Here is a 26,698-nt window from a genome sequence, read left to right as displayed (position 1 = left end):
ATTTATGTCTATCTAGATAGCAATAAGCCAGAAACAGAAAAAATAGATTTGCCTATGAAGATAGCTTACAAACAGAAATGAAATAATGGAACAGAGATGTCATACATATCTATACTTCTGGTCTGTGATGAGTATATTGCACACCCATTTTTCAGCTACATTTACACTTTCTATAATCATCAAGATACACAAAAGCTCCTGGAATGCTGTAATTGATTTACACACAATGGAAAGTTAACCACATCTGCCTCCAAATCCAGTGTTCTTTGTTTTACAATAGCCAAAAAAGCTTCTGTTTCAAATGCTGAGCAGCAACATAAATGTTGTATCTAACAGTACTTTGACAAGAGGCTGATATGTCTGAAACACAGCTTTGTCCATACTGAAACACACCACCTTAATGTAAACCTCATCTGAACACTCACAGCGCCATTCAGATGCAACAAAAACTCACTGAAGTTTCACTGAAGTTGTGTTGGGGTCCCCGCTTTTTCTTAATTGCAGAATAGCTTTTGCCAAATAAAATTGCCAAAGTGGTTTCTAAAAGGAACTCAGTAGACTTACTGAAAAGATTTTGTGGTGGGATGCTTGTGATGGAATGACATTGAGTCCAAAGGAACCTGTATTCAAGACTGTCTTCCTACCTTCTGCTTCTAATTAGTTTTTACTCCTTTGGTCTCTAAGTAAGTCAGGAAAGGACATTAAAATGCCTCCGAAGACCTTCCTTTAGACTGCAAAGTCAAGCACTTAGTGGCTAGGAAATACCATTTGCATTTACTTTTTACTTCCTAGAATTACAAGTTAGATTTACGCTGTTCTACTGCCTTGACTTAAACAGCATAATCATACAACATTTTTTCCAGTGGAAGCCATGCCTCATTTAGTTCAGAGGATGGGCTCACTAAAGGACAACCTTAAACACCTCCCAGCTTTCAGATAGCTGATTTGTCAATTTAAGTACAATTCCTTTATTATGTTAGATTTTAAAATCTATTTTCTCAACACGCCCTCTGTGAGCTGAGACAGTCTGCAGTTAAGCCTTCCCACGTGACTGTGATCTGGTAATTCAGTTAACATCATAATTATTGCTCTGATTATTAGGCAAATGTTCTAGTATTTCTCACAATGAACTCAGATAGGAATAACAGGTAAAGGACAAAGAATATACGCTGAAAATGACATTTGGAAATAGAGCTCTGCAGTGCTCTATCTTATATTTGAGTACATACCTGAATGCAAAGAATTTAAAAAAAAAAAAAACAACAGTAAAAGTAGCACAGAAAAACATTCTGTTCAATAAGAAAGAACTGATTTGAAGCCATTCCTCTCACAACAGGAAAAGAAGCAGGACTGTTTCAGAGGGTTTTGACTGTGGCCAGTCTTGGTTTCAGAGATGAGTCAAAGCTCGACTCCATAGGAGGGATTTTTATTGTTGTTTTGCCTTAACCAGGGCCAGATTGTCGCTGGCACAGTAAAGTCTGCAAGCAATGGAAGGAAAACACAAAGTGACATTGGTCTCCCAAGAAACACACTACTGCAATTTGATCCAAGTGAGAAGCTTAACATTATGAAATGTGGGAAAGAAATTGTGACAGAGCCTGCCAGGCAGACAGTTGCCAGTTATATCATTTTGAATATATTTATTTTTCATATAAGCTTTACAGCTCAACCTTTCCTTCCACAAACTATGCCCACAGAAAGTCACCACACACAATAAACTAAGAGACTGTAAACAGCAAACATAGGAAGATAATTCTTTTAGCTCTTAGATTATCAATCCCTTGTGCGTCTGAGAAAACAGAAGGTTGATGTGCTCAGGCTGCTTTAGACTAATTCTAAACAACACGTTACATACAAGACAACATGCTCTAATTTAAAACTGAGTAACCTGTCTCAACCATAGAGTACACCAGGACATATGGTTTTTGTGAGATACAAAGATTTTCCTTTAGAGGCTAACAACCATGTGCTAACAAAAAAAGTTTACAAAACAGAGCAGATCCCAAACAACTGATTTCATATGCTCTTACAAAAAATGCCACCAATCTAAACACCAGGCATATAGCTGGATTTTCTTCTATTTTCATCTTCTGACCTATTCTGTGCCTATCATCATGCACTGACGATAACAGCACACTAGCTTCAAGAGCTCCAAGGAAACTGTGACAAACTACTTCCAAGGACTTTTCCCACCAGGTGCAAACAGGTAAAAGTTCTGGTGGCTGCTGCCCACTATTGCAGGAACATTCCACAATCCCTTCTGTCGATGGATGACACACATGTTACATGACAGCTGCACGCCTGCCATCAGAAGTAATGAGTAAAGACTGATCTATTTGCAATAAACTAATCAGAAACAGCAACACGAGGAAATGAGAAACAAACCAGCCAACAGCACATAATTTGTGGTTCCCTCACTCAAAGTCAAATGATTCTATGCTACTTGTTAGTAGCAACATGCATTGCTATGTGACAGACAAACTTCTTCAACTATGGTGAGTTATTATATGCATCCTTTTTACCTTCATATGAGGAACAAAGAGTAATAGACAACTGGGCTCAGAATCCATTACCACAATACTGCCATCACATTAATACCTTCTTCAACATCATAACTTCATTCCTATAAGTTCATTTACATCTCCAAGATGTTCTTCCCCAATCCCTCCATTTCGTTCCATTTCCTCTTTCCTGTCCCTCTTTCTCTTCATCACATGAAAACAGCATTCACACTGCCAATATGCAGCCTATGGTGTGACAGTTTCCTCTCTGCCAAGCCATTGCATACGTTTAATTTTGAGGTGAAAATGTACTTTCCTAAGATTTCATTTGTATGCAGACTTTTAAGTGACCCCCATATTACTTCTTATGACACCATTTCACATACCTCATCATGAGTCAGTGCAATAAATAAATAAATAAATAAATAATCATTACTTAACCACCAATGAAGACATGGTATTTAGTAGAAACATGACTGATGAGATACAAGAATGAGAAATTCCAACTTAGCTAACTGAATATTGAAAACACACTTTATAACACTCAGGCATAGTAGGGTAAATGGGTTTGTAAGATAATGAGAAAAAAGCACCTACATTAACTTTTCTGAAGTGGAAATCTTCTGATTACTTGTTGAAGACAGACAGCCTCTTTACAAAAAGAGTCTGAACTCAACCAGATTTAACAAAGCTAAGAATAGCATATAGCTGCTCAACTTACTAAGCTTTCTATTCTTTGTTGTCCCTGGAGGACAAGAACCAGATGAAAACAGAGAAAAAAAAAATCTTTCATGACATTGCTTGGACTGACATGTTGTTCATGCTTTAATAGCCTTCAACTCTAGAAGAATACAAGTAACGTAAAAGCACTAACAAGCAAAACATGGAGTAAGCATGACTATTTCAAGAGCTGGTTGGCTCCTAAACAGGCACAAAGAGCCCATGAAATGAGCAGGCCTGAGTGCTTTACTCAGAACTTCTGGTTATACTTACATTTATCAGTAGGATGAGAGTTGTCCTGCTCTGGGTATGGCTACCAGTCCTCTCTCATTTCTAAGGAGTCGTAAATCTCTAAGAACTGTTGATGGAACTAGGAGAGACCCAACGGCCATAGGAACATCAAGAACCCCGGCAGATTGATTACCAGCAACAAGGCATGCTATACAAACTCACAAAAAAGCATTGGTCCAGCACTGGTTCTTTCCAGCCTAAAAAAAAATTGACAGTCAATCTCCAAGCTGTAGTAAGACTGAGATGCAATAGTGTCACATGGGCTTTTTAAGATTTGCTGTTCAACTGTAGCTCTGTGGAAGTTGCTATGAAGTGCAGAAAAAGTTTATGAGAACAGGTTGATCTGTTATGAGTGATTCATGTCTAGCTGGAACTATAGCCGACCAGTGAAAGTTACAAGATTAGATGGAAGCAACTTAGTTTTTAGAAACACCTCTGAACAAGCAGCACTCTTCAGTCACCTCTTGACCAGAGGTACCCACACAGCCAGGATAGTGTGACAATCTCCCTTAGAAGCTCAACTGGAAACGAGTTTCTCTTAAAGCTAGTCAGTTAGTTTCTCTTGTAGGAAATGTATTTAGTCTTTCATGAAGCTTTGTGGCATATGGATTCACAAGGATTTCTCAAAATTGACCACCACTAAACATTTATAGCTTCTATATGTGAGGATGGTGAAGAGCAGTTTGGACCAGTGAACAGAAGTGCTCTGAAACCTGTAGGTGGTCCCTAAAGGGGAAGGATGGAATTACTGACTTGGTTAGCTGTTACATACACCAACAGGCACTCCAATGCCTTCATAGCTGTTGAGGAACCCTTGAACAGAAGGGAGTGACAGAGAATAATGGGGACTGGCATAACCAACAGGATCCTACCACTACTTTAATGGGACTGATACTCTTGAAGTTGGAAGTTCTTAAATGAAGCCAGTTGGCTATACAAATTACCCTCCGGAAGACTAGGAAAGCAAAATTACTATTCAGTTTGAACCAAGAACTCCACACTCGCTTCAGAGGTGAGGCTCCTTATGCATAAAGCTCTGAAATTAAGCAAATATAATTCATTTGTTTTGTAGCTTCCAGGCATAAAATTTCTGAGTACATTTGTTGTTAAATAAATACAGACACCAAGTTCAAGGCAAACTACCACAAAACTGCTAGATTATTTATTCTCCTGAATTATGCATTACCTTCACTCGGTATGCAATTTTTCTAATGGAAGTACCCCACAAAGCCCCAAATTCCAGCATGTCTATGTGCCATATGGGCAAGCTTCTCCAACTGTCTGCTCCTCATGGAAATTCTATTTGTTTTCTTATTGATTTTATTATGTTTAACAGCATACTAAATCATTCCTGAGTTTGACAAGTTTCTGGAAAATTGATATATGCTGTCTAAAACTGCCTGGGGCAGGAATAAAACCAAAACAAATGACTTCTTTTAAACTCTTGATTTGCATTACTACAGCTCAGCATACAAGTGGCATCTTGTTTGGTAGAATTCTTCTCCTCTGAACAACATTTAAAGTACAGAATATCTTTAGAAGCTCTTCTTTTGGTTCTGTATATCAGAGGAAGGAGATTGCAAAATTCCACTATTAGATTGAGAGAGGGACTAAAAATAAAGTAGACTGTCAGCTAAGGGAACGGGCTGGTTTTTCTCGTGGAGAGGTGAGACAGCGTGTAAATGCCTTGGAATCTCCAGCTCAAGGAGAAATAAAATTGTGCTTAATTCTTCACCTGAGAAACCATACCTGGAAATTTTTGCGTAAGATTACGTTGAAGCAGTGATTTTTTGTTTTGAATCCTGGGAACATCATCACTAAGGGATACAGAAACTTGTTCCAAAGACTGAGCTGCACAGGGAAAAGCACTGTTTATCTAAAAGGAAAGAAAACAGCAAGTAATCCTTTTCTTTGGTCAGAAACTAAAGATAAAATTGAATACAAAAAAACACACTCTTGTTGCATTGCTGTCAGATGTTTGAAAGCCATAAGAATTCAAAAGTAAAATGGATTGAGAAGGTAGAATTTTAATATTTCCAGACATAAACTGACAAAAACTGGAAGGGCCATTTAAACACACATTCATCCTTGGTAGAATCTCATGAAGATTTTAAAAAGGCCATTTTTGGGTAAAGAAAAAAAAACCCAAACTTATGAAATATTTTTGTGGCAAGCAATATATTGAATTAACTGATATATTGAATTAACTGATAAATGATCGGACTAAATTTGCAGAGCTGCAGACACTTAGGATGTTAGTAGCCAAACTTCCCATTTTGGTGCGATTCAAAAATTCAGAGAGACTTTTTCCAGTAGTGTCTTTGATGCCACAGAGACCAAGATTCTGAGTTCTCCTAAGGAGCAGCCTAATCTCATGAGCCAGGCACTATTAGACAGAAACAACGTGCACTGTTATTAATACAGAAATCTAGACAAGCTTTGCAAACATCTACAGATAGCAGAGTTTATTAAGGAGAATCATATCTTTCTGAGAATCATTACTTTCTGTGAGGGCAAATATTGAAAAATTATTCTCCACTCAGAAAAATAAATTCTGACAGACAGCAATGAATGTCACACGAAAAGAGTTCAAGACAGACTAATAGAACTATCTTAGAAAAGCAGGACACTGTAAGCTTATGATGTGTTCAGAGATACAGGCAAGAAAGTACCTAGGAAAAACTGACCCATCTAGCCATATTAGCCTGATTTCGCTAAGGCATACATCCAGCTTCCAAGAATGAACAGATTTTTAATATGAAATTTAAAATATTATAAATACAATGAAGGCAAAAATCTCCCGATCTTACTGACCGTACTTAAAAGATTTCTAAATTGTGGAGACTGTTTTTCTGCTACCACTTCAGAATGCCTTCTTTCTTTGTATCTTATGGGACCAACCTGTAAGTAAATTCTACAGAATTTCCAGTAGTTCTTGTTTCTTCAAGACTTATAATAATTAAAAAAAAAAATTAAAAAATTACCTTTTTCATTTTCAGTGGTTGCTTCTTGTTCATCATGAAAGAGGGATCAGGAAGCACCACTTCCTTTTTCACCTGCAGTACAGACAGACCCTGCTAGTTTCCTTACATGATCCTGCTAATCAGAACATCAACTACAATGGAAGAAACTACCCTGTCTGTGAAGAAAAAGAAATTCAGATGTCTACCAAAGAAACTTGCCCCACAGGAAATGTTCTCAGCTCATTTAGCCTTTTTCCATTTGAGAGAACTGCTTAGGCTACTTCTCTATTACTTAAATCCAGTTCTTAAGATATCTTCCACAAAATCAACATGGTGTAAAGAGTAGATGGTTTGACTGATTGTCTTAATGTACTGTGGACTCTCACATCTAACCTCTATACAAATGATATTTCTGACAGCTAGAGAGAATCTTCCTATCACTTATGAGATTTTATTATGCTTTTTTTTTTTTTCCCCAGACAAGTCTGATCTTATACTTCAAGTCTCAAGAATATTCTATTTCCATTGATTATACTGAAAAAAAACCAGAAGGCTCAATTCATGGGAAGACAAAACCTAAGGGAAGACATTTTGACAACTGCATCCTCAAAAATTGCATTCTTAAATTGAAATATTAATAATATAACATGTCAGAAAGAACAAGAAAGGATAGTTAAAACACTTTTAGAACAAGTACACTGAGAAAAGGTGGACAGAAATGTTTTTATTTTGTACATGTATAGTACAACATAACATCTTTGAGCAACGTTTCTTAAACCCTAAGGTATATCCAAGTGTGTTAATCAATACAATAACTGAACAAGCAATTGTAAGAGAGGAAAACAGACCTCCTAGCATTGTTGCTCAAATAAAATGGAATATTTCTGAACCGTCAATAGTATTAGCAGATGTTCTTTTCTTCAGTCAACTTTTGAATCGATATCATCACCATCTAACCTAATAAGATCACTTTTTTCTACAACTAGGTAACCCTTTTTCTGAGTCTCTTCCAGAAAACACGGAAATTATATCACTGTTTTTTGAAGGGGAACAGTAGATGTCTGCTGGTATAGTACTGACCAATAATTAAGACAGCAAATCTTGCACAGACAGAACAGGTAAGAGATGTGTCTGACAGCACACTGCAATTTCGTTTGTTCTGCAGACAAAATAACCAGGTTTCTTGGAGGTAACCCAATAAACTGCTCTAGAAATTATTAACAGAAAGGATTCAAGAAATGGGGAAAAACTGTTTCACTTTCAACATTCTCAAATGTTTGAATATCTAAAACCCTATTAACACTTAAAATGAAAACTCAATCATAAAAAAAAAAAAACAACACCCTCTCATAAAACACGAATAAGATCCAATGTTATCCTTAATCGAGGAATATCGACATTAAGCACTTTAACTTCCACTCTTTCTCCAGGACCTAACCCAAGGCTTCTTCTCTTCTTCACTTTAGAAAGTTTAGATTCTGTTATGTTTCGCACTGGAATCAAACCTGCTTTTCCCACACCAATATCAACAAAAACTCCAAATGGTGTTGCATTTTCAACTTTTCCAGTCAGAACAGTACCAACACTTAAGTCTTCAAAGCAGACAATGCTCCTCTTGAAGTCAGGTTTATCAAAATCTGTTATAAGAAACAAGAAACAAAAATAAGACACTGGAGAAGAACTCTGTATTAAGATTTGTTTCCAGTTAAAAGTTTCTAATTAAGAAATCATGCCAAAGTAGATCTAAAGCACCAAGTACTGCCTCACCTATAAAAACAAAGACACAGATTTTAAAATGAAGAAAAACAACTTCTTCTATGTTATTAGACACCTTAAAGGGCTGTGATAAATAGAATAATAAGTACAATGAACTCAGTGGTATGAAACTATCATACAGTATGTATGTAGTGGAAGTATGTAGTATATTAGCAAGTGATTGAAAAACTCCTTTAATGTTCTTGGAGCTAGTAAGAAAAGACTCAAGGTGACTTTTACTTGAGCTGCATAAATTACATACATCATTCTTTTCAGGTCACAGATTTGCATACAATAAGGTGAATACCCAGTCTTCATCACATACTATGCAGAAAAATCAAGAATGCACTGTTCTTAGGCATGCTGTTCACCTGCACACAGAGTCACATCACAGAGTCTAATGCGACAACTTAAAAATCAGATGTGTTTTCAATAGGTAACAACCTAATATATTAAGTTCACATTCTACAGTTACAGGCACAGATAGATTTTGTTAAATTGTCATTACTTTCTTACCACTTCCTGCTCCCACAAAAAAACTCTCTGAGCCATCTTAAAAACTTCTCTTTTCCTCCTGCTGTTTTACCTTTTACAGTAGCGCTAAGATTTTCCACAGAGTACACCACGAAATATTGATTCCAAATATTTTCCTCTATTTTATTTTTTTAGGCAAATATAATCTGAACAAATGTATAGCTAAAAGGTGCTTTGGCAGGCTGTGGATCAGACCCCAACTTAATACAGAATCTTCTCATGGCATCGATAGGTTTTGAATGACATGAATGTTTCCAAAGAATGAATGCACCTAATTGCCCAAAACTGAACAATTCTTTTTCACATTACATCACCAGTAGCACTTCAAACAAACAAAAAAACTCCAACAATTTGACAGCTACTCAGGACAATGACCATAAAGTTCAGAGGAAATATGGGAATTCTTTTCATTGATTGAATTTTTTCCCCCACTCTGGCAGATTTATCACAGTTACCAGATTAGTTCAGCTTTAACATTAAAAAGATTTTCTTGCAAGAAATTCTTTGTAAAACTTTTAGAAGAAAAAGACTTTCAGAATATGATAAAATGTTCCATCTTTTCAGTTTCATCCCCAGAATCTTGCAATTTTCCTTTGTACTAATACCATTCAGAAAAAATAAGCAACATTTAAAAGGATAGAGAGGAGAACTCTTTCTCTGTAATTTTCTTATGCCACATCTCCACTGTTGGGAACAACATCAGAATTTAATGTTAAATCAAGATATATATATATATTTTTAATTGGGATAGAATATAAACTATTCAGTCTGCCTAAGTCCTGTTTGGTGTGATTCATTTCTTCACTAATTAAATCATTTATTCACTAACAGATTTCTTCATATGTTTATACTTCATCCTATCACAATTTAGACTGAGATGCAAAAACACCAGAATGAATGGAGACATGAAATACTCATTTTCAAGACCACTAGTTGGAAATATTTCTAAAACCTACAAGGAAACTATTCATGAAGCCAAAATGTAGACAAAAATGTTACTTTTTTAAGCACAGGTTTGTTATTTGTTATTACAAACCTGCATCTTTGCTGTCTTTTCTTAATCTCTTGCTACTATAAGCTTCAGTAAACAGCATCTCCAGATTTTTTACTTTACTGCCTACTTTATCTTTCTTTCCCCACCACTTCAAACTACTCAGCATTACCACAAAGTTTTAACCTAAATTCTGTCACAAGCTGTGTGCTCCAATTACTCTAGTCTCCAAGAACTAGTGTAATAAAAGCAGAACTACACTCTACTAAACTACTGTTCCACAGACTTTTATTACTACTATTTCAGCAGCATTCTTCCCGTGATGGAAAACCAACACAGATTTAATCAGTATCGAGTCAACATATTGAAACTATTTCATTTGTTAACAGCCATACAACTCCCTCTTCCTATGTCTGAAAAGGCCATGATTTGAGACAGGATTCACACTCCTTACTTACTGGATATGGAAAAAAACATCTGATTATGATACAGTCTTTATCTAAGAAAAAAAAGAGAGGTACCCATTCACGAAAGTCTGTCTCTGACTTTAGAAGATGAAAACATACTGATTTAAAGCTGGTAAGATGAACAACTGAAAAGAGATTATGGCCCTCTAAACAAGAGTTTACCTGTTCGGATGTCAAAGCCTTCAGGCTGAGTCAGACCATCAATGATTAGCTGCAACGTGTGCACTGTTGTATTTAGCCTTTTGGCTGTCCCTTCCAGTCCTTCCTTTTGAATTACTGCGTTTACTTTTTGCTGCATATCTGATTTTCCTATTTCATTTGTGTTTCCTCCAATGAAGGATAAAAATCTGTGAAATTCAAACAGAGATGCAGAGAGATTTGTAACATCCTTCAGTAGGAACTGAACTTGTACAACACAAACATTCTCATCTTTTGTAATTGTTGCATACATAAATAAATTGTATATTGAGAGAAGAGTGACATCTAAAAAGACTACAAAGAAATACTTGATGAAAAAGCATTGATCTGAGATCTCTTGAAAAAAAAAAAAAGTTGAAAAAATCTCAGGACAATTATTGAAATTTTTGTTCAACAATGTTGGAACATATGCTAAGAAGCAGATAAACAGTGACAAAAACACACATGCAGACTCTATTCCTATTTTCAAAAGTGATAGCATAACAATTTTTATTTATCACTGAGTAAACATCCTTATTTTGGTGAAACACTTAAACATGGAAAATAAGCGTTTAATATATATAAGCCAAAGATATGACACAGCTCATACAAGTCACATTTACACTGTACTAAGTATTGCAGTTTGTCTTTCTCAGTTAACATTTCAACGAGCTGTCCAGGCACCAAGCTCCACAACTCAAAGTTCCATGAATAAATCTCTCCCACCCTGCTTTATCATGCTCTTGGTGTTTGAGAGTTGTAGATTTTTTTGGCATGTTCTCCACAGGAGATAGGTAGAATAATTTTTCCTATTTTCCAGACTTTGAGTGAAAGTTCCCCTTACAAATTGCTAGACAAGATCCCTACTTCCTACTATTATCCTGCATCATAACAGGTGTAAACTACAATGAGAAAAAGAAGTGTTGATCAGTAGGTGCATGCCCTGCACTTGGGAGCAGTGGGAGGCATTCAGTCTCCAAAAGAAAGCAAGCGTCCTGGTACTCAGCCTGATACTTTAGATTTTTAAGAGTGCTTGCTGTATTTTATGTAGAACCAGACGCTGATATTGCTTTTGGCAGGAAACTAAACTTTTATTTATTTATTTATTTACCTGAGTAACTCAACTGACAGGATTCCAGGTAGTAATTCATTAAATGTTATATGCACTGAAATATGTCAGACTTACTTTTGAGAGAGCAGAAATCAAAGGAACATAATTAATGCAATATCAGATTTTTCAGTAAATCATGGTTCATATTTGTGCCTAAGAGCAAATCTTCATTCCAAAGTGCCCAATGATTTCATCTATAGAAAGACAGCAGTCTAAAATTGGCTGTCAAGACTCCACTCCTTTACTGAACTCAAATACAATCATAGTGATTCAAGCGTAAGGTAGTGTTAGCAGAAATGCATACATTTTACTTAACAATGATAGAAACAATTTTTCACATTAACTTTCATGGTCTCTAGAGATCATCCCTATGGCTGCATATGAAGAAAAGAAATTCAGTAGACGAGATTTTACTCAGAACTCACTGAATTTTAAATGACCAGATTTCAACTTTGACATCACTGAAGGTTTTCGGGTTTTTTTTTTGCTTTGTTTTTAAGTAAATTGAGGTGGTTTAGAAACAAACTTAATATCAAAACAAATAAAATTGTTTAATATTAAAAATAATTTTTTAATTTTTTGTATGCTAACAACACTACCACACAAATATTTTTCCAATAAAAGCCTATTTACAAAAATACCAGAATTTTATGAAAACATCTTCTGTCAGTTGCAATGTCATGACAGCAATATTGCTGGAACCACGTGTAGGCCCAGGGAAGGCAATCCTCACAAAGCTACTCAGAGCTGCAGACTGCTACCATTGATAGACGGACAATGCCACCCACTCTGGCCACTAGTGACAGGAAGCAGCTGTCTGAGCTGTGAGTGATGTCAGATGTAGCATGACAAACCCAACCAGCCTCATGATTCAGCCTTCTACTTAACATATGCTTTAGCCAGTGCTCCCATAAACAAGTTTGCTGACGTTCATGTACTTTGCTTTATCTCACTTCAAATGGATACGCAGCATGCGTACCTCCAAGTAACATTTTTTCACCATCAGAGTTTCATATGAGCAAATCCATGCTGTAAATCGGTAACAGTGTGGGTTCCACTGTTAGTAAGTACAACCACATGGAACAGTCACCAATGTGTAAAACACCTTATGTACAAAACTTTCAAATGTGTGGATAAATGTGCACTACATTACGTGCAGGCTACTGGAAAGAAAACCAGCACAAAACAGGACACAGCCCAGATGCCTGATCCCTCAATTACTATTCATGAAAGTTATTTGCCTCCTCCACTCCTACCTCTTCTTCTCCAGCTCCTAGAAAGCATTTATCTGATATTATACAGGATTTTTTATTTGAGCTAGGATAGTGCCTCTGGGCCCTTTGTTATCAATTGTAGTTATTTAAATAACTTATTAACATGGTTACTACTCAGAATAAAAATTTGTCTCCAGCCAAAAGCAGCTTAAATATTCTCTCAGCTCTAAGGATGTAAAAAAAGTCCTACTGCCCTCACCTAAATCACTCAAGTTCAGCATTTGCTCGAAAATATTTCAAAATTATATGCTGCATATAGGCTTAGCAGATCACTGCAACAAGGCAACAGATACACAAATGAAAAAAAAACATAATACAAGCAGCACAAATTTATTTTGGATATTTTCATCTTTGTCAGTTTAGTAAGAACAATTACGCACTAAAGTATTTCCAATTAAAAGTAATTTCTTATGGATTACAGACAAAATCTTTTAAAAATACTGTTGAATCTAATTACATATTTAATGTATCATTTTCACTCAAACACAGCTTGAGGGCACAGACTAAAAATCAATACGAAGCATAAGTCTAAGGCAGAACACTGGTGCATTATACTGATCATTTCTAACCATAAATGTCATTGCTACGAATACAGTTTCCTTATTTAAAAAAGCAACCCAACTTCCTTTGAAAGTTACTTAAAGTCAAAAAAATATAAGAGGATATAGTCAGCAACAAGACAGACTGTGACATGGCTACTGTGGAAAAAAGAGGTTTCCCTTAATTTCCTTATTTTGATCTTTGTAATGGTAAACTATCTCACTACAGTCTTAAAAAAAAAAAATCCCACCCAATTTGTAAATGACAGTTCCAGTTGTATAACCATAAGAACACGAATGGTCTGTGTAAAAATGTAAGCCCTTTAAGCATTTTCCTGGCTACATAAGTGAACTAAATTACATGCTGCAGCAGTTCAAGTGCTATGTTTATCTACCAGAAAGATTAAACCTAAAGAAAAGTTAACAAAAATGGAAATGTGAAAGACAAGATGCTTTCTCAGAAGTGAAGTCATTCTTACAAGTTGTACTATCCTTATTTCCTCAAATGAGTGTGAGTGTATGGTGAACTTTCTGCTCAAGGAACAGCCAGTCAGAGAAAAGTCTTCCAGGACTGTCATTCAGAACAGAATGGGATTTAGCTATTTTATGGATTTAGAGTTTTGGAGTCTTGAGATTTAGATGATACTTAGAAACCTTTGCAATCCTGGTAATTTAAAATGCTTGTTTGCAGACTTACAGGACCTACAGAGAATGGTCATGGCTAAATCACTGATGGTTTTTATTTAATACATAATTTCATCCATCTTACCTAGATAAAGAAAGAAAAGTAGCATAAATGTAACAAATAAGCACATCATGTTCACTTAACATACACATCTGCACAAAATTATAGCACAGACCTTGCAATGCTCTAAAAGATAATGCAAATTTCAGTGGAATGTAAATAAAGTCTAAAAAGAGTAAAATGGTAATATATTAAGGGAAGTTTTCAGAACAATTTTAAGTCACCTCAGACCCCCCCCACAAAATGAAACAAAAAAAGCTTCTTACAATATGCAGGAGTTCTAAAGCTTTGCAAGGGTTTTAGTCACAGTCGTTCTGTTTTATGTAATCATTTCCAGCAACACAACTTAAGAGCTGGGAGTACTGGATTCATTACATTAAAGCAACATGATATGCCATTACATCGTGTCACAGTGCACACATGAATTAATGGTAATGCAACATAATCACTCTGAAAACAAAACAACTTTGCATTAGCATGTGCTTTGTTAAGTAAAACGTACATTCATGACAGTAGCAAACTTAAATTATGCAGGCATTGATGTTTTAGTAATGTTTTGAAATACAAAAGCATCATTTGTATAATGCAGATGTTGGACTGTTCTTGTTTTCACTAGTCATGCAGGTCCTCAACGTTTCAAATGGTGATGGGGATTATAAATCAAACACTATCTGTGCGTTATTCTGCAATTACACAGTTGCTGGACACAAAGTTAAGGTTTCAAATCTATTCAGAACTTTCTATATGGTTTAGTCAGATAAGGATATTTAACCAGTGCTTTTCCTCAAATGAATAATTTATTAACTTTATGTATGATCTGAGTGCATGCAGAAGACCACAAAGTGCTCAGTTTACATTTTGAAAGGATGCATCAGGAAACAATGAGCTTCTAACTGAGAAGAAATTCAAAGACCATTAGATTACAGCATGGCCACTTTGCAACAATGCTGCTAGGCATACTGTTGTTAGCTGTTCTCATAACTACCAATATATCACATAACTGAAATGTAACCTGAGATACTGAACAGTGAAATTCCATCAGTTATCCACCAAAAAAAAAACCAAAACAAAACAAAAAACAAACAGTACAAGATACATGAGATAATTCCATTGAAGTTCTTTTTATTTGTGCATTTTAGTCACATAATGGCAATTAGCACTGAAAGCCTTTTTTCTGCTATTTAATTAACCAAGACAATATTTCAAAAAATGTCCTCAAAAATCCAGCTACTGATAGACTTGAAAATGAGCAGATGTTCCACAATGACAAATATGAATACCTATTGGACTTAATGCCCCTCAATCTGCAAGTGCTCTTAATTAGGGGCAGACATTTCCTACTGGAAATAAACAAAATCATTTAATTTACTGACCATAAGTTTTTCTAACTTTCTTAAAAACAAACAAACAACAAAAAAAACTACTCTAGCTGTGTACATTCTAATTGAAGCAGACAATGATGATTTTGAAATAAAGCACTTTTACAGTGCTTTACTGTCAGTCGATTTCCGTTGCTCAAACACCACACCAAGTAAGTGATCCATCACATCCCTGATTTCTATTTTCCTGAAGGACAGAATTGAGCCAGGCTGGCAGGGATCTGGAATTGCTGTCAAAAGACAAACATGCCATTGTATAATGGGCTGAAGAGGAAGACCTTTCTTTACAAGGAGAGTGGTTAGGCCCTGGAACGGGCTGCCCAGGGAGGTTGTGGATGTCCCGTCCTTGGACGTGTTCAAGGCCAGGTTGGACGGGGTCCTGGGCAACCTGATCTGAATGTGTGTGTTTGGTGGCCCTGCTAGGCAGGGGGGTTGGAACTACATGATCCTTGAGGTCCCTTCCAACCCGGGTGATTCTGTGATCTATCTTTTGTTGGTCTCTTCAATCAACAGTACTGATTCTGCACTTTCTTAACTGTCCGTACTTGGCTTCAAAGCTAGCTAGTGCAGCTACCTGGCGCAAGTTCTCAACAGAACAGAGATGTAATGGATTATTTGCTGAATCCACCCATGTACCAGAGTGGTACAAACACTAGAAACTTTTGAAAACTGATCCATAGTGAGCAACGATGAAATATAAATCATTATCAACATGATGGTCATTTCAGCAAAGCGTCTAACTCCAAATATTTATTTTGGTCAAGAATAAACACATGAATACAAGCTTTGCTGAATATTCTTGGGATTTTGAAGTCCTTTTGGGGATATCAACAAGCACTATCAACACAGAAACAAACAGCAAGACTGCTCTTACTGTCTGTCAAAACCTGTTCTTGAGGCAGAACCATCCACAGCAACCAGTACTGTCTCCTAGCAGGCAAGGTCCTGAAATGTTGGCCAGCCAAAGAAGACACCCATCTGTGTTATGGTAAATCATAACTTTAGATCTGTTAGAAATGGTTTACCAATATTTGTAAGTCAGACTGACTGGAATACAACCTGTCTGCCAGATGCTTCGATATGTGAGATGTCAATATACGTTCTGATTGCCAACTTTTAGCAGAGAGTATTTTTATGACATTTCTATAAATTCAGTAAATGGTAAGATCCAGTTATATGAGACTAACTGCACCCAACAGACTGATACAACAAAGGAATGACACTGCCATTTCTTCCCAGCATTTTGGTTTATAAGCATAACCTGGTTGTAACTTCTTGGGACTGCCTAAATGTTTCCTCAGTTTTCCTAGCAGTTCTTTTACATTTTGTACCAAGAAACTGGATATGTTCTACATGTTGTATTAATTGCACGTAGAAGATCCTGCCTCTAAAAACTGTTTTTCACATATAGACTTCTCAGAGATTTAAAACAGCTCTGCTTTGCAGGAAAATATGCTGCATACAAAGTATTTTAAAAGAATTTTTTTTCTTTAATGTTCAGGAAATTATGATTCATAATAAAGCTTGATCACTGCACGTGACACAGTCAAGCTTTGACAGCGTGGAAACCATAGCAAAAATGTTTTGGTCATCTACAGAGTGTGTAAAATCACCAGGGGGATGTTTTCCAGTTATTTTATAGAAATTGTACAGAATTGAAGTTAAATTGTCTAAGTGCCATAAATCAACCATACCAGCACTATTTGTGCCACTGTAGTAAAGATTACATCAGTGTTTCCATTATAAAAAAAAAAAACAAAAAAAAACAAACAAAAAAAAAAAAACAACCAAAAAAAACTTTTTCAGGGGTTTCTAATTCAGCCATTAAAATTGGCTCCAGTCTAAAACTCGGCAACCAAATTCACCACTTGGGAGCAATTCTTTTAACCATTTTTTTTTAATGGCTTTGGCTTTCACGCTACAAAATACTTCTGAAAAAGAAAATTCGTGGTTTCAAATTTTGGTGAACTTCCACCTCTCAAAAACATTGTTTTAAAAACTGATAATTTTGCGTGACATAAATCTGTAATGTGGACTACTGCCTCCGGGTAATTCAAATAGAAGCAGTGTATAAAAATTGATGGCTTGTTTTGCTTAAAAATAAGTGCAATTTCCCATGAAAACTTTTAATCCAATAAAATTTTGATGAAAGTCTTTCTTATGGTAAAATGTGGTAGACATTACACGAGGAAGCCTTTATGATTAATTTACGCAACATCAATTCCATCCATTTTGATTTCTGTGGTAACAGATACTGTATTTTGATGCCTTGAATTAAATCTGTCCATCATATTCATCAGAAAAATTCTCCTTTTGTTAGCACAGATGCACCTGTGATCATGACACGGTAACTGATAAATTGTGCAAAGAGCAGAAGAGAAAATGACACTTTAAAAGCAGCAAAAAAAAATAGGTAAAATGAAATGGATTTTGTTTAAAAACATTTGTATTGAGCTCTGATTTGAACCCACTTCTAACAGTCTCAATGATTCTCATGAACAGTAGATTTAAATTACGTTTTAAACCATAGAAGAGTTAGTTTAGTACTCTCATCTTAAGAAGTCTTTCAGACTTGGTTTTTTTTGAGAAGTCATTTAAAACACAATCGTTACTAAGTTATATTAGATGACTGAGGGCAGGATAGTATGATATCTGCTTCATATTTAGCCCATATTTTATTTTTTTTATCATATTTTATTTTTTTATACTATATTGCTTGGTTTGCTTTTTTTTTGTTTTGTTTTGTTTTGTTCTGCCAGTTTGCTGCAGAGCTATTCTTTTCATATGGCTATTTGCAAAATAAAAATATTAGAAATATTTCCCCCCTACCTTCCTTGCATTACTTTGGGGGATCAAGCTATGCCAGGTTACCACCTTCATATTTCATGAACTTTCAAGAAAAACATTTTTCTATTGAAAGAAAAATAACATTGAACATAGACTACATTCATAGAAAACACTCTGAGACGTTTTTATTTAAATGTAAGAAGTAAGATAACAGAAAAAGTCCAAAGGAAATAGAAAAGACTGATTCTATTACAGGAACAGATGCTATGCTTATTACTTAAGGTGTTTCATTAACAAATGTTATTATATTTTTATACTTGTTTTGTTATCAGTTGACTTTTTTTGTGTAATGAAACTTTATGGTATAATACCTACACAATGTGCACTTGGATTTAAATATTTCACCTGAAAATTCAGTCAAGGAAGGCAAAGTGTTTGGTAAGAAACAAAGAGCAGACAGTGGCACAGCTGGAATCCTACTTTTGAGAAACTGCACTAGACAAAGAGAAATGAAACATAGCATTGGTCTGTAGCCACATCGTACTTCTCTAATGGCTTTGCAGCTCTCAAAGCCCACTAAGTTTGACAGGGAGCTTATTCTAAGAAACTCCAATGTATCTCTAAGCAATGTTGGCAGGACAATAGGTGCCAGCCCCCTCGCATAAGCCTGCAACTCCAACCACCTACTAAAACTGTCTCCAGAATTTCAGTTATACGTGAATATGTGAACTACCCCATACAGCAATACTATTCACTATTTCAGATATAAATTAACCTGTGTTAATTTAGCTTCTGTGATGGCATAGTACTAGATAAAACCCTATAATATTTTACCACTAACTGACTACTGTTTTCTGCCCTGAATTAGTCTTTCCACATCAACCAACCCTTGAGCGAAGCTGGTAACACTATGAACACTTTCTTCGATTATATTGTTGTGCTAGAGCTGGAAAGCCAAATGAAACAAATCCTGACTACTTAATATTTAAATACTTAATATTTAAATTGAATGAAATACAATGTGGTAGATCAGCATTAGTGTTTGCTTATTTACCTACATTAAATTCACTCTGAAAAAATCTGAAGTAAGGATGTCTAAGGTTTCTCACACTCTAAATCCTAATCGTAGGATCCCTGATATCAGGATCTTGTTTTTTAATTTTTTTTATTTCATTTATTCAGCTATGGATAGGACAGAGAAATAGTAACAAATGGTGATGTATTAGAAAAATGGAGAAAGAAGGAGCAAAATAAGAATCCAAAATTACCTATACATTGTCAAAAGAGTAGGGACGCTGGTAGTCAGCTTCACACTGGCCCAAGAATCACGGCCAAAAGAGAAGAATATGTGGCATGGAGTGGACAGGAACAAAAGTGCCAAGCAGAAGGAAAGAATGTTCACCTATGTAGAGGAAATTGTATATGCAATTACCTCTTCTAGAGAGCTAACAAAGCATGCACTGTAGGGAAAGTATTCTAGAAAAGCAAGGTTAAGAAACTTGAGCTTCATGAACTCAGAAACTCAGCATCTCTCACTGGGGCTTAGAGATTGTTTTGTTATGAACAGGTAGCAGAACGATGTTTCTCCAGGAGTAATATTCTCAGATATCATGAGAACTCTGAAAGCATTTAACTGCTGATGAAATTATCTCCAGCATGCCTTAAGAAAAGAACCTGTTCACCGCAAATCACTTACAAAAATAAATATGTGCTGGTTTATGGTAGGAAATAATGTTTTCTCAAGAGGACAAGCTGAGTCTAATTTCAACCAGGACTGATGATAGGAAAGATCAAATCTTATACTAGCATTCACCAGCTGCAGTACCTCCCTGAAGAGAGGCACACATGGGTTCCTAATTACTTCGTATGACCTACAGAAAAAACATTCTCTTCTTTTAGCTGAAGGTCACATACTAAAACCACCATGACATTCATGTATTTGGAAACTTAATATAGACATCTTAATCAGATCTCGCAACATCAGAATTTAATTGTAGAACTTCATAATAATGAGGCGTGCTTATATATGCCCATGCATTCATGTGCACAATCATGCATAAACAAATTGTGGCCAAAATTCATGGAGAAGGAAGTTTGTTTGGCACATGCTGACCTCAAGTCATGAAATAAAAGCAGTTGTTAACGATACAGAAGTATTAAACTACCACTACCTGAAAATTTGCACAGTGTTTAAATGAGATTATTTTTTAAGAACAAATACAATTATTTTTTATTTAAGATCCTGAGCAAAGTAATACATGAAGCACAATCAATAATGCAGCACAAGATGAATTAGATGCTTTCTACTAATTTGCTCAGAGCATAAAATGAGCTAGTACACTATATTGCAAAGTTTTAAAATAATCCACTGATTTCTCTGAAATTAGATGTCTTACTAACAAACTTGAGGCCAACAATGAAACTGCATATGCATCAAAAACACCTAAATGCTTCAAGTTTCATCAGATTCGGTAGAATATCTTGATACTTGGGCATTCAAAGATACCAGAAAACATTCTCCAGTATTTGTGTAAATTCAGCAATGAAGTGGTCAAACCTAGTTGTACATGCATTTGCTGAAGGGAAACATTTTTTCCTAATAAAGTCAGTGGTATTGCCGGGTAAGTTTAAATGCATGGAAAAAATGGGAAGTATTCCTACATGAAAAAAGTTATCCCCCCAAAATTCTTTAGATAGGATTTGAGGGCAAGGGTAAAGACTAAAATCAGTTGGAACAAATGATTGGTTTCCACACTTTGTGAATTAAAAGTAGTAATGCTAATATTTGGCATAAGAAAAGCTGCCAAACAAAAGGAAATTGAAAAAAGTAGTCTCAGTAAGGGGGAAAACGGTGATATGAAGTAAGAGTAATGAGTGAAACATCTAGCAAACTTTAGAAAACTTACTAGTTCCCACATTGAAAAACAACTGTGAAAACTAAAAGCAAAAAAAACCTGCTAACCAACTAAAAATTTGCATGCAAATCTTTTACCTACAAAGATAAATATTCCTGCCTCAAAAGACTGAAAAGGCTGTTATCAGAAAAAAAAGCAAAACAGTAATTGCATTTTTTTTATATCGATGGTTCAAAAACTTTTCCACTGCTTACCTCATTGCAATGCTGTAAGACTCTGGATGGATACAAGTTTGGTCCAAAGGATTGGGTTGGTATGAGGCACTTGGTGTCGGCTTGCTCTTCTTTTTACCTTGCTTCTCACTGGTGAGTTGTGTACCTGCTTTAGTGAAAAGTGCATGACTTCCAAGCTGAGTTTTCTTATTACTGTCAGAAATAGAAAAAATGGGCATGTCATTCAAACTGAACAAGGTCCTAGCACAGTTCTTAAGCATTAAAATTGCTAATCAGATTTTTATCTGATGTTCACTCTCATCAAAAAGTATATCACTCCTAAATGGTCAATGTGGATGAATCTTTACAACATCACAGCATAAAAATCTATCATATAGTTTTATGCATAAATTAATATAGAATAAACAGACTGTGTTTCATCAAAAAGTCTGTGCAATGCCAACATTAAAAAAAAGTAACATATGAAGTAAAAAAAAAAAACAAACAATTTGTAATATTAAAGCAAATGAGAAAATGAGAATATGAAAGTGCTGATAGTGTAAAATTCCACAATATACAACCTACTGTTTAGTCTGCAAACTGGATAGTACCTTCTGTTTGTAAAACAGGTACAATTGTATTTACCTACTTGATAAAGATCATGTGAGGAAAACTTTCACAATAAATTGTCCGTTCTTAGATTGCCATTTAAAATAAAAGGGATACAATTAGAAAAAACTACAACAAAATATCTTGTTCACAGCGCCTTTAGGTAAGCAAATTGCAGAACAAAGTCACAATGTTTAAATAAAGTCCTTGAATAACATTACTTCACTCTCTACATTTAAGCTTCTGAAAACGTATGCTCAAATATGGGTCAGGTTTAAACATGAAAAATTTCAAATATGAAAAACTTAAACCAGTAAAAACCTAAGGGCCAAACCTACCACTATTTCAGAATTTAGAAATAAGTACCAGAAAGGTAAATGTCATGTTCTGTACTTCGGATGGAATAACACCAATCACATATGTAGACTGGAAAACAAGTGGCTGGAGAGCTGCTCTGCAGAAAAAGATCTTGGGGTGCTGGTCAACACTAAGTATAACATGAGCCTGCAGCATGCCCAGGCAGCCAAGAGGGCAAACCATGTCTTGAGATGCAATAAATACAGCATTGCCAGCTAGTCAAAAGAGGTGATCCTGTTGTTCTATGCCTAGTGCCAGTGTGGCCTCACTTTGAGTACTTTGTGCACTTCTGGGATCCACAGCATAAAAAGGATGTTAAAGTCTGTGAAAGCATCCCTAAGAAGTTATCAAAGCTAGAAGAAAGGTTGGAAGTTGTGTTTTGTGAGGAAATTACAACACTTGGGCCATCCAGTCCAGAGAAAGGAGGCTTAGACTGCTATTAAACTGCTATTCTCTACAGTTCCCTGAGAAAGGAAGCAGGAGAATCTCTGCTCCTGGGAACCAATGGCAAGATGGGAATGGTACAAAGCTGTGACAGAGAAGGCTCATACCAGACATTAGGAAACATTTATTTACTACGAGGATGGTCAAACCCTGGAGCAGACTTTCTGGAGAGATGTCCCAAGCTTATCAGTGTTTAACAGACATCTGGGTAATGCTCTCTGTAAGATGCTTTAACTTTTGGTTTGCTCTGAAATGCTCAAGTAGTTAGGCTTCAAGATTGTTGAATATCCTTCTCTACAAAACTACTATATTCTGGTTTTGCAAAAGTGTCCTAATACAGCCTTCCTTAAAACAGTGATTACAATCTTGACTCCTAGTCGGTTATATTCAGCTACCATTTGAGTTGATCTGTTTTTCTTTAACTGGCAGGATAATAAAGGTTCCAAAGTCTCAGGGAGCCCCATGGACAGATTTGCCCACAATGGCAGGAGGACTATATATAACAGCAATGCTGCAACAGAGGAGAAGAAAGAAAAAGACCTGTTACAGATAGCATTCACACTTCACGCTCTAACACGGAACATACGCAGAAATGTAGGCATAGCTTTTTCTTTCAATATCAGTATTTTAAATAATGACTATTGAAAAACCACTAACTATATAGTGGCCCTTCAATACCTCAAAGGGAGCTACAAGAAAGAAGGGACAGACTCTCTTTAGCAGGGTCTGTGGTGACAGAACAAGGGGAAATGGTTTCAAACTTAGATGAGGGTAGATTTAGGTTGGATATTAGGAAAAAAAATCTTTTACAGTGAGGGTAGTGATGCACTGGAACAGGTTGCCCAGAGAGGTGGTGGAAGTCCTGTTCCTGGAGACATTCAAGGCCAGGCTGGAGGAGCTCTGAGCAACCTGATCCAGCTGTAGGTGCCCCTGTTCATTGCAGGAGAATTGGACTAGATGACCTTTAAAGGTCCCTTCCACCTCCAAGGATTCTGTGATTCTATTTGCTAACTTGCAAGTACAAAGTACAAAAACTAATTCACACAGCACTCTATAGCCATCAACATGACTGGAGAGGACAAAAATAAAATCCTCCCAAAGTCCATTTCAGAAACTTTTGATCTTGCTATCTGGGCCCATATGGACTGTTGCGCAGGCAATGCCTTTAGAGCTTTATTCTGGCCTCAAACTCTGAAGCTATACCAGATTTTTCAAGTTATACAGTGTTTTCAAGTTTTATGGAATCAGACTAACATCAGAAGTGTGCTCAAGAAAGGAAAAAAAAAATGGTGTTGTTAAACATTTCCTTAGTGAACTTCAGAAAAAAAAACACCAACATGGCATCAGCCTTCCTTTCCTCTATTGTACTGCCACATTCACTAGAACAGATCTGTTCAACATAAGGCCTATAGATCATTTGCAGCCTCAAAAATAAGTTCTTTGGTCTTCTGGTGATTAGTGTGCACTATTTGGCCTGCAGCATGCGCCTTCTTGCCAGATGGGCAACCAATCTGTATCCCTTCCACTCGGGCGGTATGCCAGTCCTAATGTGCCTACCTCCTGCTTGGAAGTTACACATGTTCAGTTTGGCCAGCAGCAACTGGGAATACAGTATTGCTTCTGAGAACAGGGTTGGAAAAAGAATAACATGTGCTTCCCTGGAAAATATTTCTGTGGAGATGAGAAAGCAGCAAAAGGGTGGGGATAGTGCTATCACTCTGTCCCTTCTTAGTTCTTTATATTGGATAGAGAAATGGGAAAGACAGGAGAAGGAAAAGAGATGCTGTCCTACAATGGGCATTTTCTGTTACGGCAAGGAAGCATTTTGGATGAAGAAAAAAAGCAGAATAAACTTGCAAGAGGAAAAGGCTTGATACAGAAATGGGAAGTGAGACGGAAAGGAAAAGTATGACTCAGTGTTGACAAACTGGAGTTAGTAATGGGCTTCTTACATATTTGAGAAAGCAAGAAGTCACATCATGCCTTATAGGCACAGCAGAGCCTAGCCCAGACAGCTTATTTAACTTTCTCTCTCCAGGCACTGGAATTGAAACTCTCCAAAAATCCACTCTAGTTTACTACCAATGTGTTCTGCAGAGTATCAATCTTCACCACACTGAAATGGATTTAACAATCTCTAAGTTAAATATGAAGCACTGGGCTGTAAGATTTTAATACCTCATAGATAATGACACTGCCACATGTCAAGTTTTTTCTGTTGATTCAGTTGAAGAATTTGCCATTAAACTTGTATTCTTATAGAGACTCTAACTTAGAGAACTAGACTAATAAACCATGGTGATGCAATGCAAAAGCTATGTTCGACAACTGACTTAAAGAATTTAATTTATTTCTTTCAAAGTCTGAAGACCCAGTATTCCTCAAGTTTCAAATCTGAATACAAAACAGAAGGTAAAGGAGTCTTCCCGTAACATTTTGGAAAATGTTGTCATGATGGCTAACATCATTTTTACCTGCAGAAAGTCTTTATATAATCTTGATTGAATCTGATGAAGCCAGCACACTGTTGGAAAGTTTTGGGACCCAAACCTTTAACTTCCTTGAGCTGTTCTCGATTTATAAATGGTCCATTCTTCTCTCGCCATTCAATAATATTTCTAGCTCTGGTGGCATTCAATCCTGCAATATGTCTGAGAGTAAAGTTTACAAAATACATTTTCACCATTGAATAGTCATTAATACAAGTCTAATCCATTTCAAGTACACGCATTACTGCAGAAAATTTGGTTTGAAAAACCTACAAAAATTAAACACAGCTAAGAACGTTGTAAAGAGACTCCTAGAGCAAAGGAACAGTCTGAAAAAGGTTCTTTTCTCTGAATTCTGTGGAAGGAATCCTATGCAGTCAACAAAACTTTGTACAGCAATAGGGTTCTGCACATGCCTAACTAGTAAGCCAGGAACTCATAATTTATGATCTGTGGGCTATTTCTGTAATACCAATTTGATTTGTCATGTCTTATGGCCTGCCCCCAGCTGCCCTCTTCAGGAAACTACGTGGGAGGAAGGTTCAGGACAGACGAATTACTCCTGTGAGAGTAGCCCCTCTCAGCTATTATCTTCCAGTGATACTGCAACACCTTGCCCCAACATGAGGCACTGGCGTCTGCTACCCAGAAAGAGAGTAACTGAGAGCAGCTTGCCTTCCTTACACGATTTCACAGATCCACACAGCTTGTTCCTTTTCTCTCAGCTGCTCTTGAAATATAAGACCAGCTGGGAACTGACTTCATGAGTTGTTCTGAGGGCAACTTAGATCTGGCAGAGAACATACCTGTACAGCGTAACTGCAATAAGCCATATTCCTTCAGGAAGCAGTGTGTTTGTTGCATCTCTTCTATATGTACATACACACAAAGTTATATCCAGAGTACAACAGTCACAGAAAGAGATAAAAACTGTGTTGGGCATTTATTTCTGGAGAAGAAAATGTCACCCAGATGCCCACATGGGTCCGAATATGAGATATTGCTTTAAGAGACCTGTCTGTGGAATAAAACTGATTCTAGAAAAAACAAACTTGGCAGAAATAGCTGAAATGGGGAGTGAGAATAAAAGAAAAAAAAATCTGCTATTCTCATTTTTAAGCAGAAGTATAAAAAGAAATCCAAAGTCAGCAAAAACTGAGACACCTCTTTAACCATAGACACTATATTAGGCATAGAATTTATTCCAAAAATTTCATAGAAACATTAGGAAACACAGCTTATTTTCACTGTCAAAGCACTTGATGATCTTAAGTCTTTCAAGTAAAACACTCAAAAGTCATGCAGGTACTGTAATGTTGTCACCCTTTCTAAGCGTAATATCTAGCAACAAGTGCACTTGATGCATAGGAAAGCATTATCAGGAGAGAAATAAGGAGAGAACGAGATTTCTAACCCAGAGAAATAATATTCAGAATATTTTTCCAAATAATTATGGAAAAATTACTTAAAAAAATCATGTTAAAAAAAAGAATCCACT

General features: G+C 36.2%; 1 protein-coding gene across 3 annotated transcripts in view; it reads right to left on the bottom strand.

Annotated features, from left to right (window-relative positions):
- Positions 1 to 7,179: 7,179 nt before the first annotated feature.
- Positions 7,180 to 26,698, bottom strand: part of SRBD1 (S1 RNA binding domain 1) — a 122,874-nt gene continuing 103,355 nt past the window's right edge. For all 3 annotated transcript variants that reach the window (XM_042824618.1, XM_042824637.1, XM_042824627.1), the window contains 4 exons: positions 25,186 to 25,362; positions 21,344 to 21,514; positions 10,385 to 10,569; positions 7,180 to 8,112 (listed from right to left, as the gene is read on the bottom strand). In XM_042824618.1, coding sequence (XP_042680552.1) covers positions 7,823 to 8,112; positions 10,385 to 10,569; positions 21,344 to 21,514; positions 25,186 to 25,362 — 823 coding nt within the window. In that variant the 3' untranslated portion in view covers positions 7,180 to 7,822. The remainder of the gene's footprint in view (positions 8,113 to 10,384; positions 10,570 to 21,343; positions 21,515 to 25,185; positions 25,363 to 26,698) is intronic.

Source organism: Centrocercus urophasianus, unplaced genomic scaffold (assembly GCF_019232065.1).
Source record: "Centrocercus urophasianus isolate 14NV4802_14NV808 unplaced genomic scaffold, USGS_Curo_1.0 seq_10, whole genome shotgun sequence".
In the NCBI taxonomy this organism is placed as follows: Eukaryota; Metazoa; Chordata; class Aves; order Galliformes; family Phasianidae; genus Centrocercus; species Centrocercus urophasianus.
The sequence above is the reverse complement of the archived record's forward strand: the minus strand, read 5'-3'. Positions and strand labels throughout refer to the sequence as shown.